Here is a 21,207-nt window from a genome sequence, read left to right as displayed (position 1 = left end):
AAATGAAATGTTGTGTGCGCTCATAAAATCGATGCCTAGGATGTGTTCTGCCTGGGGCAAGTCTACTAAAACAACCAAATGTTTTGTCCTGATATTACTGAGCTGTACAGGGGCTGTGATGTGTCCCCGCTGGAGGTGACCTGTAAAGCCACTAAGGGTAATGGTGTCCGTAGTGGGCCATATCTCTTTCTGGTACATGATGGAGGAGTATAACGTGATTCGGGACCCTCCTGTGTCCCAAAGGAACTCTACGGGGTGTCCCGGACTGTGCCTGCAACGACCGGTCTTCCGGACTTATCCCAAAGGGTATTGCAGACCCAAGTTGGGGAGCCCGAACACCGTCAGTCGGTGCCATTCATGGCCGAATTATCTGGTCGGGCGCTAACGCTGTGGATGAGTCTGGTATTGTTTCTGGGGGGGGCGTTTGGGTGCTGATTCCTTTGCTGCTTCGGGGGGGCATTCCATTCTCGGGAATAATGACCCTCGTGTCCACAGTTATAACATTCTTGTGTCTTGGGATGCGGCGCTGTACCTCTGCCTTCATTTACCCATGCGGGGTCTTGGTGTGCCCTTACTGGATTCATTGTGGCATCTACTCTCTCATGCTCTGTCTTTTTCTGTACAGACTGTTCCCAAGCTCTGGACAATTGTTTCAGAACCCACACTCCATTGTATGCTGGGTCTGAGGGGTCAGTCTGAGGGGTCGTAACTGGCACATGCCTTCTGTCCTGCCTCTGTGGCATGGGTACTAACATACGGGTCCATTTGGCCGTATTGTCTGCTGATAAATGGGCGCGGGCTAACTCACCAAATACAGCAGTAAAATGGATCCAAAGGCGTCCAGCAAACGCTGTTGGATGCTCTCCCTTTTTCTGCCTGCCCCGGTTGAGTCCGTCTACCGGATCTCTTCTGTTATATCCTATGGCGTCTAAAATGGCCGTTTTAATTTCTTGAAGGCTACCTCCTCCTACATTTTGTGGGTCGGGAAGGGCTGAACTAACTGAGGGGTCTAAGCACATAACTATGAGCTTTACCTGTTCCGGCTCGTCTAAACCATACATGAGGGTTTGTTGTTTCACTAACTCAAAAAAGTGATGTGGATCCGATGTGGGGTGGAAAGTATCTATCTTCTCACGGGCATCTCGTAACTGGGTGATCGTTAATGGCGTGGTGTACACAAAATCGGGTTGGCCTTCCGTGGTAACCCTGCGCTGTGTGGTAATGGGGTTCATTGGGTTGGGTGCTGCCTGTGCAGTCGGTGGTGCGGGTGCTTTTCTTTTCGGGGCCTGGGGGGCTCTATTTTGATTCTCGGTCTCGCTTATGTACCGTTGGGCTGTTTCACCGAGTTCCTGCCATCGGGGCCGTCTTCCTGGTCTAGTTGTGGGTCAAAGGGGTCTCTAAATCCATTTTGAACTGACAGCAGGGATTGCAACTTTGCAATTTGCTGCCTGCATTTGGCATGATCCACCGTACTCTGCCTCAGTTCCGTGGTGGAACTGTGGAGTGCTCAGAGGGCTGCCTTTAGATCATCACACTGTTTCTTTAACTGTTGTACCTGATTCTCTATCTCTTCTCGTACCATTACAGCACGTTGTGTGTCCAGGTAGGCCTTATCGTACTGGATTTGGAAGCTGCTAAGGTGGGCGAGACAGGATTGGTGTACCCTTTTGACATCATCCATTTCCTTGTCCTTCGCTGCTAACTGCTCCCGGAGCTGTACATTTAATTTCTCGCTTTCACTTAAATCTCCCTCTCTACTTTTCTCCTTCTCCTCAAGCTGCTAGCGGAGTGTCCTCACAACCTCCTCTGTGCCTCGCAATTGTGCCAGACAGGACACGATTGCCATCGGCTTATGAACCTTAGTCAAACTCTTTTTATGGATCTCGGACAGGCTGTCACCAAGTCTGTCCGATGCTGCCAGGACCTGTCTCTTCATTCGTGCAAAATTCGGTCCATAGGGGCCATCCTTTCCGCTTTAGGTATCTCCTAATTTCTTCTTCCCATACGGGACACTGTTCTGATCTATTGGTTGCCTCGGGCTCTTGTGGATGCATAAGGCGTTCCATTGCCTTCATAGCCATCCCTACAAATACTTCTGTCTCCTGGAAATGTGGAACAAGGGGAATAAAGCGGTGGTGCAAACACGGGTATGGCTCAAGCTATTTTCCGGTTTACGCGACTCCCGAAAGTTTCACGCAACAAAATCTATCGAGTTTACCTTATATCCCTTTGTTAGTACGCATGCAAATTACACACTTCCGAATTCTGGAGGTTTGATCGATACTGGTTTTGCTTGTGGTTTCTTTTACTTTGCCAATTTGGATTCTACTTCAAATGCCTTTGTGGGTTCTCTCGGAGTGACACAGTCACTTCTGGGTCGAATCCCACCAGAGTCGCCAATAACTGTTGTGCTTTCTTTTACTTTGTCTTTTCTGTGGCTCTGTTCCAATTATGAAAATCAGTGAATTTGCCCTTCTTTCTGGGTTATCTATGACCTAATGCTTAAGAGTCGCCACCACAAGTTTCAACCGGCTATCGATCAAAGAGCAAAACACCAGTTAGTTAGTTCATGGTCAAGGGTACTTTATTTATACATAATTAGTCGTGCAACATAAACACTACTAGTTAACTACACCTATCGTCTAAGACAACCTGTACTTAACTTCGGACACCCGGCTTAGGTCAGAAAACTGTGGCCGCTGTTCGATTCTGGATCTATCAGGTTCGAAGGAGTAACTGCTGCTCAGCTGGGGTCATCCGTCTGGTAGCGGGCGTTGAACTTGTACTTACTTCTGGTGTTGCTACACTTGCCGATGGCCGTGACCGGGGTACCAGGACCAAGAGGGAGCAAACATATGGCAAACTCTTCTTCTTATACTTGGGGGGTTTTCGCACTCTTTTGGGCGGTCCTTCGCTTTTGGCCTTACTAATTGGGTGATCCCTGATCACTCTGTTCGATTCCTTAGCCAATAAGTGGGCGGGGATCTGGATGGCTGGGTGTGTCCCAAGCAGTCACTGACCCCGTTGTTTGCGTTTTCCTTGAACAGGGAGTGGCGCCGAAATGTCTGGGACAGTCCCGATTGCTTGAGTACCAGTCCTTTGTTTTGGTGAAGATGGGCCATCAAATGCTAATCGGCCCCATTAAAATGCGAATTGGACAGAGTTTCGATAACGTCTGGACTTCTTGCTTACGAATATGCATTTCAGGCTCTGAGCCTGCCTGAGTCTTGGCTTGTCCATTTTACCTGCCAGGCTTTGCGAGTTTCTCTGTACCTAGTTGGAAGTGGCCATCCCAGACTGCTACAATAGATGGGAGGCAAGAGGGCAAGTGGATGGGATAGTGAGTATAGCAGTGTTTGCCATTCATCCACGCACTGAGACTTGACAGTTAACAACATGACTGCAATATTTATGTACCGGGTAGTGGTCGCAAGATTATGTCATCTCCATGGCTGCTTCTTGTGAAGCCTCTCCATGCTTTCAGTGTTTCAGCAGAGAACACTTTGTTCAGCAACAATGTCTGTTCGCCCATAGAGAAAATGATGGGCTATACATCCCAGGGTCAGCCAACAGTTGGTCAACATTTACGGTTTGGTCAAGTTTGAGCAGATAATTTTAGGGTCTGGTTCGGGGAACGAGGAATTCCCCTGTCTCAGCATGCCAACCCTAGAGCGAAAATCTGGGCCCCTGTGTGCTCCATGATTTACAGCAATTTTATTTTGTTATTTTCTATTCTGGTGGGCAGATAAGTAAGCATGTAAGTTTTGGAATGGTTAAATTGCGACTTTCTTTCTTCCAAACAGATCTGTGTGACTGTTTTTGCTGATTGGTTATCTCCTCTCTGCGGCTTCTGATCCTTTTGCAATAGAGATTGCTGACCTCTACACACATCACAACACACCAGACTGCAGCCCCAATGACTGCTGGCACGTCACCCAACTGGTGCCTAATGGACAATAGCTCAATAGCTGGTCAAGCCAACCTATCAGTACCCAACACTCCTGCAAGCCCTCCCTGCCCGCCCCATGAACTCCTAACAATTACAAAAGCTGTTACTAATTCTCTCTTGCGATGAGAAATGTTAATTATTCTGGTCTCTTTATAAAAAATATCACATTCACTGTGGTATCCATTTAATATGAATAAAATTCTGCTGCCTCTTTTGATATATACTGTGAAATTTTCTGGTTAAGATGTGAGAATTGCCTCCGTGTCTGTGCGAGGAAGGAAAACCCATACAACAAGAGAGAGAAAATCCACGTAACAATTCAGCAACCCTGCCTGAAAATGTTTTCTGCGGAGGAGGCCAGACCCCACCAGGCCAGCCCTCCCCACAACCGACAAGCCAATAACATCGACATCCGCATATGATCTACCAGCCAGGCATGGCACCAGATACAGTCGATGCAGTCACAACCTGCAGACCCACAATTCAACACAAGGTGCCAACTGCCCTCACACAAGTCAACACTGCCTACTTCAAAAAACAAGAACGGCAAATATTTTCATCATAGATTTAAATAATATGTTGATCTGTAATACTCTAACTTTATATAGCATGTGCTACTGCACTGTGTTATTGCTGTTGTATTTTTGTTAGCTTCATTGGTTTTCAACTGATAAAATGGGATCAAATTGGAAAATAGTTTGGGAAGCATTATTCAAAAACATTGCCTGAATCCCAGAACTGCAATTAATGAAAATGTAATTTTGGGTGATCACCATAAAATTATGGATCTGTTCATGATTTAAAAATAATAATTAACTGGGCTACCATTTTCATTATGGGCAGTAACTTGTATCTGATTCTGTTTGTGCTAACGTTTTTTTCCTGAGGTATTTTCTGAAGTTGTGTTTTTTATGGCATATAACTGGGATTTTGTTCCAACCCATTTCCTCTCAACTGGCCTGTTGCTCATGAGCTGTTACAATTAATTTTTTAAGTGATTAAGAGAAAGCATTAGGGGAGCAAGGCAGAGGGCAGGGAGGTGGGGGTAGACTGGCTGAGGTGTTCTTACAATGAGTCTGTACAGACATAATTGTACAGACTGTACAAGTCTGTAAGTGGCTTCCTTCTGGACTGTAGCCATTCTATGGTTACTGGTTGAACATTTACAGTTGGTCGTTGAGATTTTATTTTCAGTCTATATTATTGAAAATTCTGGTATTTTATGTTTGGTTTTAGTAGCTTAAGTTCAAAAATAATGATGGAAATTGGTTGGTGCTATGTAAAGTGGTGCTTAATGGGGATTAATTCAGACTTTCTATATTTTGAAGAGGGCCAGTGCAAGGACTGATCTCTGGGAGCCCGTTGTTGGCGACACATGGGCAACTGATTTGATTTCCAAGGTGTCGGTTACTGATCATTGAGCTGATTGGTTGTAGGATCATAGCAAATGATTTGAGTTTCAGTAGCATACCCGAGTACCACACTGTGATATAAGCTCAGGATAAGTCAACAAAAGTGGTTTCTGTCTTCAGACCTTTCCGGAATCCGGCCTCAATGCATGAGGAGCTGTGACCTGTTTTGGACCTGCCTGTTGTTGCAGGAGGTGGAGGGGTCATCAGTTCTTCCAGGTGAAGACTCAGTCTGTTTAGCAGGAGTCTACCACGACCTTCTGTTATTGAGAACAAGGTTGCTGCCAGTTTGGGAAGTTGAGTGACTAGTCTGGAAATTGTTTTTTGGGAGGGGTGAGATCCAAAGAAGGCAACTTGCCGCCACCGCCTCAAGAACATCCAGGGATGGGCAATAAATGCTGGTCCAGTCAGCGACACCCGTAAATTAATTTTAAAAGATTGTAGATGTTAATGGTTAATTTTAATCAACATACATATAAGCTGCCTTCTCCATAAATTCACAGCTCTTCTCATATGCTACTGATTTCATCCTGGCTTTCCAGGCTAAAGAACTCCAGGACGTCAAGTAAACACTCATTAAACATCCATGTTCTTTGGAAATCAACTTCAGAAAGTGTAAACTTTGGCCAAATGCTGCCATGTCTGTTGTTTCAGCCTTCCATCTAAGCAACCTGAAGGCCATCCCGCTCTGTGACTGCCTGCTCACACATGACCCAACTCCAAAATATCTTGTGTCACTCTTGACTGTTTACAGACCAATTGGCAATACCACCAGAACACTAAAGTCAAGGTCAAGAGGAGAGTGAATCTCCTACAAAAACAGGCCGGTACCATTTGGCAGCAGAGCCAACACACCATGCAGTGCTTCACTCGCCCTGGTCCACCCAATTGTAGAGTACTATTGCTCAACCTGGTTCAGGCGCCGCGACACAGCATGAGAATATCTTCTTCCGGGAAGTCATGAAGATTATTTTTGAATGTTGAGACCAACATAGCTCGAGTGGCTTCATGTGCTAGTACACTGATATTCTCAGAGAAAACGTCTTTTTCCAAGAACACTATTGACAGATTACTAACAAAGCAGTGAGTCAGGACCTCAACAAAACCCTATGTACCTGCCTGAAATTCCGTAGATCCTCATGAAACGTACTCTATATCCTACAAACTGATGACAGCTGCACCTCATGGTGGCGCACTTCTTCTCTTCGTTGATTGCAAACATCACCAACTACAACCTGGCATTTGACCCAAGTGATGAAGTACCAGGAAAACTTTCTGTACAACCCCTCAACCACTTTAAAAAAAAAAAAAAAAAATCTTTATTGTCATAAGTAGGCTTACATTAACACTGCAAAGAAGATACTGTAAAAGCCCCTAGTCGCCACATTCTGGCACCTGTTCGGGTACACTGGGAGAATTCAGAATGTACAATTCACCTAACAGCATGTCTTCCGGGACTTGTGGGAGGAAACCGGAGCACCCGGAGGATAACCACGCAGACATGGGGAGAGCGTGCAGACTCCACATAGACAGTGACTCAAGCCGGGAATCGAACCTGGGGCCCTGGAGCTGTGAGGCAACAGTGCTACCCACTGTGCTACCGTGCCGCCCACTGTTGAGGACAGACCAAGGAAGATGTGGACACCTCTGCAAATGGAACAGCTCAAATTGTGACTGGCCATCCAAGTCAGACTGTCAACCACATACTCAACTCCAGCTGCGTTGAGAGATCCATTCCCATTGTGTCAGCTGAAATTGTTGAATGGATTGTTAACCTTATATTGACTATAGCTGCTTCTCCACCCATATGAAATGTATATAGTCTACTTTCTGTACAAGACCAAGCATTTGAAGTTCAACTTGGTTTCTGTAAAAAGCAACAAAAATGAACAAAAGCTGCGACAGTAGGTTTGACACAATCATTGATTTCAGCCACATTTGCTGATGGGGAAAATAATAACTCAGGATTTCAGCTTTTAAATGGTCTGCTGGAAAATGTTCGTATGGATCTTGGAAATAGGAATATCTCCTATAGTGAAATAACCTGTTGACATTGCACAACTGCAACATCCTCTGGCATTTTTCCCAACACTTAAGCCTTCAATGGAGAAGGAAAGAAAACTGAGACAAATAAACTACTAATTTTCACATACTGTGAAAATTAAGTAAATGATAAAAGATAATTGCTTTTACCCACAAATTCATTAAGTTAACATTTTGCACAGGCTATTTTTCCGGTTACATAAATTGAAAGTTTATTGCAAACATCATCAATGGAAGATGAGCAAAATACTGTGGATGCTGGAATCTGAAACAATGACAGGGAATCAGGTCATCCAGCATTTGTAGGGAGAGAAAACAGGGTTAACATATTTTAAGAAAGGAAGAAATGTGTTAGATATTAAGCTCTAACTGGGAGAGATTACAAGATGTAGCAACTTTTAAGAACAAAAGACAGGTGGCCTGGCATGGGGCGAGGGGAAGAACAAAAGACAGGTGGCCTGGTGTGGAGTGAGGGGGAAGAGGGGAAGAATAAAAGACTGGTGGCCTGGTGTGGAGTGAGAGGGGAAGGGTTATTGAATTGAGACAATGAATGTGTGGGATATTTTAAAAAAGGGTTTAAGATGGAAGAAAAAGGTCATATTCTAAAGTTGTTGAATTCAAATGTTGAGTCCTGAGGGCACTTTGTTTTTAAATATTTTTATTCTCCTTTTTCACATTTTCTCCCAAATTTGCACCCACCAACAATAAACAATAGGCAGTGACAAATATAATGTCAATCCCCATATCAACAACAACAATCCCACCCTCCCACCAACCCCCAAACAACTGCCCGCATGTTAACATAAACAAATAACCAAAAGGAATCATCCATAGTCACCATTAACACACACAGTCGCGCCCCCCCCCCCCCCCCCCACCCACTAATGTTCGATTTATCCAATTCTTGAAAGTGCATAATGAATAACGCCCATGAATTGTGGAACCCCTCCATCCTTCCCCTTAGTTCACACACAATCTTCTCAAGAGTCAAGAATTCCAACAGGTCCCCCCCGCCACGCTCATCCTCTCCCTCTTGAGGTGAGCTCTGTATACCACCTTCAGCTGTATCAGCCTGAACCTCGCGCACAAGGTGGAGGCGTTCACTCTCCGATGCACCTCCCACTAGAACTCCTCCTCCATACCCCCTCCCAACTCTTCCTCCCACTTTGCTTTGATCCCTTCCAGTGGTGCCTTCTCCTCTTCCAAAATGACAATGAATTAAACACTAAATTAAGCGAAATACTGTAGAAGGTTAGAATCTGAAACCAGAACGGAGAATACTGGAAAAACTCAGCAGGTCTAGCAGCATCTTTGGAGAGAGAAAAACGAGTTAACATGTTGAGTTGCTTTGACTCTTCATCAAAGAGAGGGAGAAATATATATATTTGAAGGAAAAAAGATGATTTTTCCTCTTATATTCTTGGAAAATCAATTTAAATATGATGCCATTGTCATGTTCCACTAGCTAGACTTACCGGTACAAGTCTGTACTGAATGAAGGATTGGGCTTTGCTTGTGGACTCCCCACACACACACTGATGCCCTTCTTGATTATCTAGTTGAATGGCAGAGTAGCTACAGGAGCAGCCTACTCCTGCCCTTATACTCCTTTTACTAAGACGTCTGGTGAACTTTAGATTGGACAGCACAGTTTTTGCTAAAATGTTTTGCGTTATTATTAAAACTATGAAGTAGCAGATGGCCCTGCCAGGATGGCATTGCCAGGTGGCACCAGCAGTGCCAGGGCACCACCCTGCCCAAAGGGCATGTAGCTGGGGGCCTCCAATCTCCCAGGAGGCCTCACTACTGCCGTCCCATCTGGTCCCCGTTTGTGCTCGCTCGAGGTCCCCGAGGCGAAGGGGAAGAATCCCAAAGCCTCAGTTACCTCAGAAATCTCATTCAAGTGAGACTAACTGCCTCGCTCTAATATGCAGATTTGCCAAAGGGTTGTGGGCGGGATATACATCGCAACGTCTCGCGAGATCGCGTTGGATCTCATGAGGAGCTGCAAGCGGGGTCTCCCAGCTTTCAGCAGCCACGCTGCGCCGCGGTGTGATGTTTTCCGGGCGCAGCGTGGCCATTGGGTCGCACCCTAAGTGTGAGGTGTATAGGGATCGCCGGCCTTCAGTTTCCCAGTCATTTAAAGCTGGCAATGAGTAGTCGAGTCCATCTGAGTGGAATGTGAGCCACTTGGAGCTGCATACCACAGCTTGGGCATTTTTTTCAAAGCGGGTAGAGAAGGACGTGAATCATTGCAGGGGAGGTTGAGGGTAACTTTGGGCTGGTTGAGGGTAATGTTGGGGAGGTCGAGAGTGATGTCAGGGAGTGAGTGGATTTAACTGGCTGCAGGAGCTTGGTGTCGGGAAGAGGCACTTTGACCACAGGCACCAGATGCTTCTTGAGAACCAGTGAAGGACATAGTTTTGTCAGCACTGGTTTCCACAAACGGGGACCAGACAGATCGGCACTCACGGATGTCTCCCAGGGGATTGGATGCCCCCAGGTGCATATCCTTTGGGCAGGGTGGTACCATGGCACTGCCAGTAGGCAGGGGTACTGCCAGGGTGCCTGGTTGTTACTGCCAATTTTTTGTGCGCTGACGATCGGAGTATGAACTGGATAAAATGTGTACCTGAAACATAAAATATGCCAAAACTAATATTAAGACACAAATGCAAACTTTCAAATCCATTCATTTGAAAATATAGGCCAATGCATTCGTGCACACACAAATCCAAAATAAATTGATCACCATCAACAGTAAAGCAATGCAGTCAATAAATATAATAAATGTATTCATGGAATAGATGTACTTCAAGGCGTATAAATCACCAGGCGTGCATGGGTACACACACACACCGCTAATTTACACTTTGCTGCCTCTGCTTGTGCCATTCTGCATGAACATCCCAGGCCCGCTCAGTACTTTTATCACAGTGTTTCCCAAGAGTGCTTTGGACTTATCGTCCTCCCCTTGCAGTTTGGCAGCATGATCCAGTGGGTCCAGGATTGTTGCGGCACTGTGACTCGTGCGTCTGTGAGTTGTGGAATCTGCTGAAAATATCCAGACAACTGGTGTTTCCGTATTTTGGAGTTGGGGAACGCAATCTCAAAATTTGCGGATGGTAAGAAAGTGACAAGTTTGCTGAAATAGAAAAGACGGTTGCAAACGGACTTGTCGGTCAGACAAATTGTTGCAATTTAAAATGGTTAGTGAGGGCGGCATGGTTATCAGTGGTAGCAATACTGCCTCACAGCGCCAAGTGTCTGGGTTCGATCCTGGCTTTGGCTGACTGTGGAGTTCGCACGTTCTCCCAGTGTCTTTGGATTTTCTCCCACAGTCCAAAGGTGTGCAGGTTACGTGGATTGGCCGTGATCAATGCACGGGATTACAGGGATAGGGTGGGGCAGTGGGCCTAGGTATAAGTGTTCTTTCAGAGGATTGGTGCAGACTCAGTGGGCCAAATGGCCTCCTTCTGCACTGGAGGGATTCTATGATCGACTTTGGGAGAAAAATAAGGAATCGGGGTTTCCACAATGGAAAGATGCTGAAGGATGTGAATAAATAGAGAAACCCATAGGTTCAAAAATTACTTTCCTGAAATGAGTGCAGGTGGATAATGCCATAATAAAGGCCAACGGCATTTTGGGTTTATGCATACAGATATAGAGTCGATGAGTAAATAAATGTAACATTTGTACAAAACGTTGGTTCGGCTACAAATGGAGCACTGTGGTTATTGAAAGGACATTAAACAAACAGGAAGCATACAGTGTAGTTTCATAAGGACGAGAAGAATATGAAACCATAGCTGTGAGGAAAGACTGATATAAGTATCTCCATTGGCGAGAGATGCCAAATGAGATTTGAATAAAAGTGTCTTTTAAATTCTTAAAAATGTTTTTAATGCAGTGAATGGAATAAAGACATTTTCTTCTGGTTGGGACAAGGATTATTAGTTTAAAATGGCCACGAAGAGAGTTGTGACAAATTTCTAGCAATCAATAATAGTTTTTTTTTGCTCAGAGTGTTTCCGAGCAAACTCATTGACCAATAATAATTGATTGATAAGGCAGTGGATCAATCCCTGTACAGTAGCCCAGGCACAGGCAAGATTTGGAGGTTAAATCTCAGTTTAAATTTGAGAGTAAGCTCGATGGGAACAGACTGGTGTATTCCATTATTAAAGAGTGTGTGCGAGTGAATGATATCTATGAAGAAAACTGGTTTGTGGCTTATCCGAGTTATTTGTGAATGTGCATAATTTTACATGGACTAGTGCTGTCAGCGAAGCACACAACATATCTAGAAAGTGACATCAAGCATGGAGTCACAATAATGCTGATTTAAGAGTCGATAATGTAGATGCAGTTTGCTTGCAACATGTTATCAGTAGCAACAGAGTTTGAACCTTCACCTAAGACTTCAGCGTAGAACTATAACAAGCATCAGTAACTGGTGCTCCTGTCCTCGGACTACCCATGACAAAGTCATAGAAGATCTACTAGTAATAATTAATCATTTTCTTTAATAGGAGATCTTCACTCACAGATGCAGAATCCAGGAAAAGTGCTCCACAGCCAGTAGGGACGGAAGATACTTGTATTAACAACCATACTGAAGTAAGCAAGATTGATCAGCTCATCCAAACACAGTGGAAATCTTTTATTCTGTTTGTTTGGCCTTGACTTGATTCTATATCTCAGAGGTGGGAGCATACTTTTATTACACATTTGTGTGACAAAATTGCTTATGGAACTGAACCTTATTTTTTAATCTGGACTTGGTACCACCACTAGACCTTTTTGTTCTTAATTTCGATTCAATATATATTATATCATGCCTTTTTATGCTCAAGATTATGCCCTTGCATTACTATTTTTTGGCAAATCTTACTATCAGTTCTTTCCTTTCAAACCAGACTTGTAATTTAGAATTATAGAATCCCTCCAATGCAGAAGGAGGACATTCGGTCCATTGAGTCTGCACCGACCCACTGAAAGAGCACCCTACCTAGGCCCAATCCTCCGACCTGTCCCCTTAACTCCACCTAACCTTTAGACACTAAGGGCCAATTTAACATGACCAATCTACCTAATCTGCACATCTTTGGACTGTGGGAGGGAACTGGAGCACCTGGAGGAAACCAACACAAACACTGGGAGAATGTACAAACTCCATACAGACAGTTGCCTGAGGAATCGACTCCAGGGGCAAAATTCTCCGGAAACGGCGCGATGTCCGCCGACTGGCGCTCCGCATCTTTGGGGGCCGAGACCCAACCTTAAGGGGCTAGGTCGGCGCCGGACGAATTTCCGCCCCGCCAGCTGGCGGAAAAGGCCTCTGGTGCCCCGCCAGCTGGCGCGGAAATGACATCTCCGGGCGGCGCATGCGCGGGGGTGTTAGCGGCCGCTGACGGCATTCTGCGCATGCGCATTGAAGGGAGTCTCTTCCGCCTCCGCCATGGTGGAGACCGTGGCGAAGGCGAAAGGAAAAGAGTGCCCCGACAGCATAGGCCCGCCCGCGGATCGGTGGGCCCCGATCGCGAGCCAGGCCACCGTAGGGGCACCCCCCGGGGCCAGATCGCCCCGCGCCCCCCCCAGGACCCCGGAGCCCGCCCGCGCCGCCTTGTCCCGCCGGTAAGGTAGGTGGTTTAATCTACGCCGGCGGGATAGGCATTTTAGCGGCGGGACTTCGGCCCATCCGGGCCGGAGAATCGCGCGGGGGGGGGGGGGCCCGCCAAACGCGCGGCGCGATTCCCGCCCCCGCCGAATATCCAGTGCCGGAGACTTCAGCAACCGGCGGGGGCGGGATTCACACCAGCCCCCGGCGATTCTGCGACCCAGCGGGGGGGTCGGAGAATCTCGTCCCTGGCGCTGTGAAACAGCAGTGCTAACCACTGTGCCGCCCTTGTGCTTGGACTTTCCATTTGGCTTTGCGTTCCCAATTCTAAAGTTTACCCAATTTTTCAGCAATGTAGTGTTTAATGCTTACAGCAATAATGCTAGGTCATTACTAAGTAGAATGCTAGGCCCACCTACATGATTGTGATTGCCAATCCACCATTTAGCCAGCCTCCTTGATAAGAAATTGAATTTGGGGCAATTAGCAGTTCAACATTGAAGCAGAGTGGGTCTCAATCTGTTAGATCATATAGTTGAGTGACAATTAATTCTGTTTAATTAAAGATAGAAGGGCATAGAAATTAGGTGTATAGTAATCTGCAGTCAGGAATTAAGGCATATGTAAAGAGACATGTAAGTTAACAGCGTTCAGTTCATTGTCTATGCCAGCTCAAATGCAACATCCTGGTGAACCTCCTCTGCACCCTCTCCAATGCAATCACATCCTTCCTAAAGTGAGGTGACCAGAACTGCACACAGTACTCCAGCTGTGGCCTAATCAAAGTTTTGTACAGCTCCAACATAATCTCCCTGCTCTTTTAATCTATGCCATGACTGATAACGTCAAGTGTCCCATATGCCTTCATAACTGCCCTATTAACCTGTCCTGCTGCCTTCAGGGATCTGTGGACAAGCCACCCTAGATCCCCCTGTCCTCTGAGCTTCCTAGTGTCCTGCCATTCATGGAGCACTCCCTTGTCCTGTTATCCTTCCAAAGTGTAGTACCTTTCACTTTTCTGACCAATTTGTCTATATCTTCCTGCAACCAAAGACCTTCTTCCTGCCAATTGTTGTGTCATCCACAAACTTACTTACCGCCCCTCTCTCTCTCTCTCTCTCTCTCTCTCTCCCTCTCTCTCTCTCTCCCGCCCCGCCTGCCCCACACCCCGCCCTGCCTGCCCCACACCCCGCCCTACCTGCCCCACACCCCACGCCCTGCCTGCCCCACGCCCTGCCTGCCCCACGCCCTGCCTGCCCCACGCCCCACATTCTCATCTATATCATTTATATCACTACCAATAAGGGACCTAGCACTGATCCTTTTAGTATACAAGTGGACACCAGCCTCCAGTTATACAAATTACACACAGTTACACACCTTCCAAATAGGGAAAATAGTATTTTACTGTGCACTCAGTTAATTTTATATTTTATATCAAATCATGCATAGATACATAGAAGATAGGACCAGGAGGAGGCCCTTTGCCCCTTCGAGCCTGCTCCGCCATTCATCACGATCATGGCTGATCAAATCATTAAGTGATATCAACAATCCAAAACTATTGCACTAGTATGAGGCAACAAATTGTGACAGATTGAAAAACCATGTGCAAATACAATATTAAGTGACTGTTTTCTTCTGCCCAAAGCTTATCTGGCTCTTTTGATAGAACTGTAAACTAATAAAGCTTGGAGAGTTGAGCGAGGATTTTAGAAAGGGTAACTTCAAAAGCAGTAGGAGAGAGATGTTAGTATTTAGCAGGTTTGGCAGCAGGTCATTATGGAGACAACCAACTTGAATGTTTCTAGTCGAATATGACTCTAAAGAGATTAATTTAAAGGAAGTGAGTTCTTTTTAAAAAAATATATTTTATTCAAGATTTTTGGCCAAACATAACAGTACGTAGTGTTTCTTTTACACAACAATAAAGCAATATAAATAACAGTGGCCAGTTTTAAACAAATAAATAAATAATATATAAACAAAAACAAAACTGAATGGCAACTGCCTTGACCAAAATAAATACTCTCCAAAAATACAATCCAACAATCCAATATACAAGTACCTATAACAAATACCTATACATATACAATAACATCTCTGAGAGTCCGTTCGATTCCTCCCCCCACCCCCTTTCCCCCTGGGTTGCTGCTGTTGTCTACTTCTTTACCATTCCCTCTATCTTTCTGTGAGGTAATCGACGAACGGTTGCCACCGCCTGGTGAACCCCTGAGCCGAAAAGGAAGTGAGTTCTAATGTTGCCATAAATAGTAGTGAGCCCTGAGCATTGAGACTATGAGTGGACCATGAAATTGATAAAGGAAAAGAAAATGGAATGGGAGAGTAAACTAATGAAAGAGAAAAATAGATTGTAAGCTTGTTTAACTATATAAAAAGATTTGCAAAAGTAAATATAGATCCTAGCGAGGTAGAGATAGGAGAAATTATAATGGGGAAGAACAAAATGGCAGTAGCGTTAAACAAATATTTTGGGCAAGAGTTTTTGGAAGAGTTGGCGGGGCATACCTCCCCACCGATACAAACTGCTCTACAACCACTTAATGCTCCAAGGAGTGTTAATTGGCTGGAGACGGGACTTACACCCCTCACGGGAAAAAGTCCTGCCTCAATCTGATTAGCTTGCAGCATTGTAATCTCACCAAGCCCATGTCAGCATTGGCCAGGACTGGGAATGCAAACAGTCCCAGAGCCCAGGACCAGATAAAGGTGGGTGGTCTCAAGACAGTGAAGCCTGGAATGAAAGGGAAAGGTAGTTTAGGTTCTTGATTGATAAGCCAGAGTGGAGGGTAGACCCACAAGGGATGGGAGGCCTTGTGGTGGAAGGGGATATGATGTGGCAAGGAGGACATTGAGGAAAGGGGGCACCTCACCTCTTCCTGCCAGTGCCTCAAGCTATGTGGCCTACCGGGTTTCTCCCTCCCCCCTACCCCGATCTACTCCTGCCGATTTCAAAATTGAGGCTGGCAGGAAAAAGGCCCTTGAGTGGTCATTAATTGCCCATTTAGGTCCTCAATTGGGGCAAGAGCAGGCAGGCTGCCCTGGGCTCATCTAATAAAATTGTGGACAGGTCAGAGCCAGCATAATGGTCATTATTGAAATTCTACAGGACCCTGCCTGTAATCCTGGAAATGGGCTACAGTAAAATTCTACCCTATATATCTCTCTTCACAGTGGAAGACATAACATTAATGGAATAATTCCCACCACTCGGAAATAGTGAGGAACCAAGCATCGAGTGAGAATAGCCTTAGGAGGGAAGTATTAATGGAGAAATTAATTGGACTAAAAGCTGACAAATCCTTGAATATGATGGTCTACATCCTAAGGTTTTGAAAGAGGTGGCTCAAGCTAGTAGATGCATTAGTTCAGAATTCCTTGGAATCTAGAACAATCCCCATGGATTGGAAGGTAGTAAATGTGACCTCCACTGTCCAAGAAAGGAGGGAGAAAAGAAACAGGAAACTATAAGCCAATTTGCTCAACATCATTAGTAGGAAAAATGCTGGAATAATAGAGCACATAGAACATCAGAAAATGATTGGGAAGGGTCAACATGGATTTATGAAAATTAATGTGCCATAGAGGAGGTAATAATAAAAGTAAGGGACAATGTATTATCATGAATAGTTAACTGACAGGAAAAAATAGAGTATGAATATATGTGTAATTTTCCGATTTACCGATTGTTACTAGTGGGGTACTGCTAGATGCAGTGATGGGGGCTCCGCTATTTATAATAATAATAATCTTTATAAGTGTCACAAGTAGGTTTGCATTCACACTGCAATGAAGTTACTGTGAAAATTCCCTAGTCGCCACACTCCGGTGCCTGTTTGAGTACACTGAGGGAGAGTTCAGAACGCCCAACAAGCATGTCTTTGGGACCTGTGGGAGGAAACCTGTGCACTGGGAGGAAACCCCGCAGACACTGGGAGCAGGTTGCACAGTGGTTAGCACAGTTTCTTCACAGCTCCAGGGTCCCAGGTTCGATTCCAAGCTTGGGTCACTGTCTGTGCGAAATCTGCTTGTTCCCTCCGTGTCTGCGTGGGTTTCCTCCGGGTGCTCCGGTTTCCTCCCACAGTCCAAAGATGTGCAGATTAAAGATTAGGTGGATCAAAGATTAGGTGGATTGGCTAAGCTAAATTGCCCTTCGTGTCCAAAAAAGGTTAGGTGGGGTTATGGGGATAGGGTGAAGGTATGGGATAGGGTGGAAGTGTGGGCTTGGGTAGGGTGCTCTTTTCATGGGCCGGTGCAGACTCGATGGGCCGAATGGCCTCCTTCTGCACTGTAAATTCCATGATTCTAACATGCAGACTCCGTACAGACAGTGACCCAAGCTGGGAATCGAACCCGGGTCCCTGGCGCTGTGAAGCAGCAGTGATAACCACTGGGCTAATGGACAGTTGAAGGACTGAGTATTCTATGTTTACTGATAACACAGTTATGTGGAAATATAAACTAAGCAGAGTGCAGGAAGGCTGCAAAAGAATTTAGATAGAGTAGACAATTGGATGGGACTCGACAGTTAGTTTTTAAAAAATATATATTATTCCAAACACAATCAATAATACTAACAATCAACAAACCAATATTATCAAATTTCAAACAGTTTGCCATTTTCCCCTTTTTCTCCCCTAATAGACACACCCCCCCCCCCCCCCCCCCCCCCCACCCTCCGCTGGCCACAAACACATCTTCAAATAGAGACAAAAAGAGCCTCCAGCTTATGCAGAACCCTTTTTCCAACCCTCTGAGAGCAAACTTAATCCCCAAATGTAGAAATTCCGCCAAATCCCCATACCATGCAAATACCTTCGGTGGCGCGGCTGACCTCCAACCCAGCAAGATGCACCGCCGGGCAATCAGAGAGCCCCCTTCCCCTCTAACTCCAGCAGGTCCGGAACAGCAAAGATTGCGGCCAAAGTGCACGCCATCATCTTCACCCCCACAATTTCTGACAGGGACTCAAAAATCAATGCCCAGAATCCCCCCCAACTTTGCAGCCCCCCCTTCCGCATTTCTCGCACACGTCCTTAACATCAGGGAAGGACCCAATCGTACGTGCCCAAGTCATAAGGGCCCTGTGCACCACGTTAAACTGTATATGGCTCATCCTGGCACAGGACGATGTCGAATTTATCCGGTGCATAATTTCACTCCAGCCACACACACACACAACTCCCCCACACATACCCATTTCTTCTCCCATTTCCACCTTATCTCCTCCACAGGCACTTTCTCCATTTCCAACAATCACCCGTAAATATCCACAAACCTCCCTTTCCCCCAGCTCATCCTGAGTTAGCAATTCACCCAATAACATACACTTTGGCAACTGAGGGAACAAGGGAAGCTCCTTACAAGCAAAATCCTAGACCTGCATGTACCTGAATTTATTCTCCAATGGCAACTGGAACTTCCCCTGCAACTCCTCTAGCCTCGCAAACTTCCCATCTATGAACAGGTCCCTTACCCATTCTACTCATTCCCTCTGCCAGTTCCTGTACGTCATGTGCATCCCTGCTGGAATAAACCCATCATTCCCACATATTCGGGCTAATACCTACATACCCCTACATTAAAGTGCTGCCTGGTTTCATATCTTGAGGGATGACACCACAACGGGCCTGTTACTATACCTACCCAGGGTGAACAGGAGGGGGGGGGCCTTTGCCAGTGCCCTTAAGCATGCCCCCACACAGAAGGTCTCGTCCCGAGGCCCCCCCCCCCCCCCCCCCCCCCCCCAATCTCACCTTCTCCACATTTTAATACAGCAGGTTTGGGAGCGCCAATCCTGACGACGCTCTCTGCAGAAAGGTCCTCCGGATCCTAGGCATCTTACCTGCTCATACAAATTCCGAAATTGATTTATCCACCTTCCGCAAGAAGGCCTTTGAAAGGACTAGCGGACGGGACTGAAATACAAATAAAAACCACGGCAAAATGTTAATTTTTATGGACTCTACCCTCCCCACCAAGGGCAGCAGCCGGGTATCTCACCTCTTCAAATCCCCTTTAATCCCTCTACCAAACTGGCCAAGTTTCACTTGTGCATCGTGGCCCAGTCGGTACCCAGATACCAAAACCTTATCTTGGCCAGCTTAAATGGCAAGGCACCCAAAATCGCACTCCTCTCCTATGGGTTCACCGGGAATACCTCACTTCTTATGTCAGTTTGTACCCAGAAAAGGCACCAGACCTCCCTACTCGGTCTATTATTTCCCCCATGCTCTCCAGCAGGTTTGAAACATATAGCAACAAATCATTGGCGCACAATGATACCCTGTGCTGCCTACCTCCCCTTATTTTGCCCTTCCAGTCTCTCACCGGGTCTTGTGCCCCTATGCAGCCTAAAATAACCCAAATTCATTTTTATTCGTTCTCACACTTGTCGCCGGGGGACGGGGGGACGGACGGCATATAGCAACCGTACCCACAAAACGAACGTCGGCCCAAACACAAACCGCCCCACGATCTCAAACAGGTACCTCCATTCTGCCCTATCAAAAGCCTTCTCCGCATCCATTGCTGACAGTCGCCTGATGTTGCTCAACAACTTCCACCCCTCTGATCCTCAGAGACCACCTCTGGCACACACCCTTCCAATCACCTCGCCAACACCATAGCTACCAACTTCCCATCAGTGTTCCGCAGGGAGATGAGCCCATAAGACCCACGCTCTATCAGATCCTTATCCTTCTTTGGGATCAAAGAAATCGATGCTTGCGCAAGCGTGGCTGGCATCCCCCCCCCCACACACACACACCCTTGAACCAGCGAATCATTATACATTCCCAAGAGGTGGGGCACCAACTCTGCTGAAAATCTACCAGAAAGCCATTTGGTCCCGGTTCCTTTCCCGACTGCATCAACCTGACACACTCCATTACGTCCTGCAACCCCAATGGCACCCCCAATCCCTGGCCCTTTCCTTTCTCCACCTCTGGGAACACCAACCCGTCCAAGAAATGTCCCATCTCCGCATCCTCCCCCTGGGGCTCAGATCTATACAGCCCCCGATAGAAGGCTCGTGTGCCTCATTAATTTTTTTCCAGTGTCATCACCAACCTTCCTTCCTCACCTGCGCAATCTCCCGCCTGCCGCCACAATTGATGGGCTAACAGCCGACTAGCCTTCTACCAAATTCATAAAGCACCCCGTCGAATGACGAGGCTGACCCACCGCCTTCTCTGTCGTCACTAGATCAAACTTCCCTACAGTTTCTTCCATTCTTCCAACGGCTCCCTAGTCGGGGCCACCGAGTACCATTGACCCACTTCTACAATGTCATCCACCAACCTCTGTCTCTCCACCCTCTCAACTTTGTCCTGGTGTGCCTTGTAAGACATAACCTCCCCCCAACCACCGCCTTCAATGCCTCCCAAAACATGATGTGGAGATGCCGGCGTTGGACTGGGGTGAGCACAGTAAGAAGTTTTACAACACCAGGTTAAAGTCCAACCGGTTTGTTTCGATGTCACTAGCTTTCGGAGCGCTGCTCCTTCCTCAGGTGAATGAAGAGGTATGCTCCAGAAACATATATATAGACAAATACAAAGACGCCAGACAATGCTTGGAATGTGAGCATTAGCAGGTGATTAAATCTTTACAGATCCAGAGATGGGGTAACCCCAGGTTAAAGAGGTGTGATTTGTGTCAAGCCAGGACAGTTGGTAGGATTTCGCAGGCCAGATGGTGGGGGCTGAATGTAATGCAACATGAATCCCAGGTCCCGGTTGAGGCATCATGTGTGTGGAACTTGGCTATAAGCTTCTGCTCGGCGATTCTGCGTTGTCGCGCGTCCTGAAGGCCGCCTTGGAGAACGCTTACCCGGATATCAGAGGCTGAATGCCCTTGACTGCTGAAGTGTTCCCCGACTGGAAGGGAACATTCCTGCCTGGTGATTGTCGCACAATGTCCGTTCATTCGTTGTCGCAGCGTCTGCATGGTCTCGCCAATGTACCACGCTTCGGGACATCCTTTCCTGCAGCGTATGAGGTAGACAACGTTGGCCGAGTCGCACGAGTATGTACCGCGTACCTGGTGGGTGGTGTTCTCACGTGTAATGGTGGTATCCATGTCGATGATCTGGCACGTCTTGCAGAGATTGCCATGGCAGGGTTGTGTGGTGTCGTGGTCACTGTTCTGAAGGCTGAGTA

At 46.5% G+C, this 21,207-nt stretch overlaps 1 protein-coding gene across 8 annotated transcripts in view; it reads left to right on the top strand.

Annotated features, from left to right (window-relative positions):
* The window catches only part of LOC140421052 (BCL-6 corepressor-like protein 1), a 516,176-nt gene that overhangs the window by 328,429 nt on the left and 166,540 nt on the right, over window positions 1-21,207 (top strand). For 6 of the 8 annotated variants that reach the window (XM_072505370.1, XM_072505367.1, XM_072505366.1 and 3 more), the window contains one exon: window positions 11,937-12,024. The exons of 1 other annotated variant lie outside the window; for it this stretch is intronic. In XM_072505370.1, the coding sequence (XP_072361471.1) occupies window positions 11,937-12,024 (88 nt within the window). Of the gene's footprint in view, window positions 1-11,936; window positions 12,111-21,207 lie in introns of those variants that run through there. One more of the 8 variants, XM_072505373.1, reaches the window with a different exon arrangement.

The sequence above is a fragment of the Scyliorhinus torazame genome, chromosome 5, assembly GCF_047496885.1.
Source record: "Scyliorhinus torazame isolate Kashiwa2021f chromosome 5, sScyTor2.1, whole genome shotgun sequence".
Classification (NCBI taxonomy): domain Eukaryota; kingdom Metazoa; phylum Chordata; class Chondrichthyes; order Carcharhiniformes; family Scyliorhinidae; genus Scyliorhinus; species Scyliorhinus torazame.
This window is presented reverse-complemented; position numbering and strand designations above follow the sequence as displayed.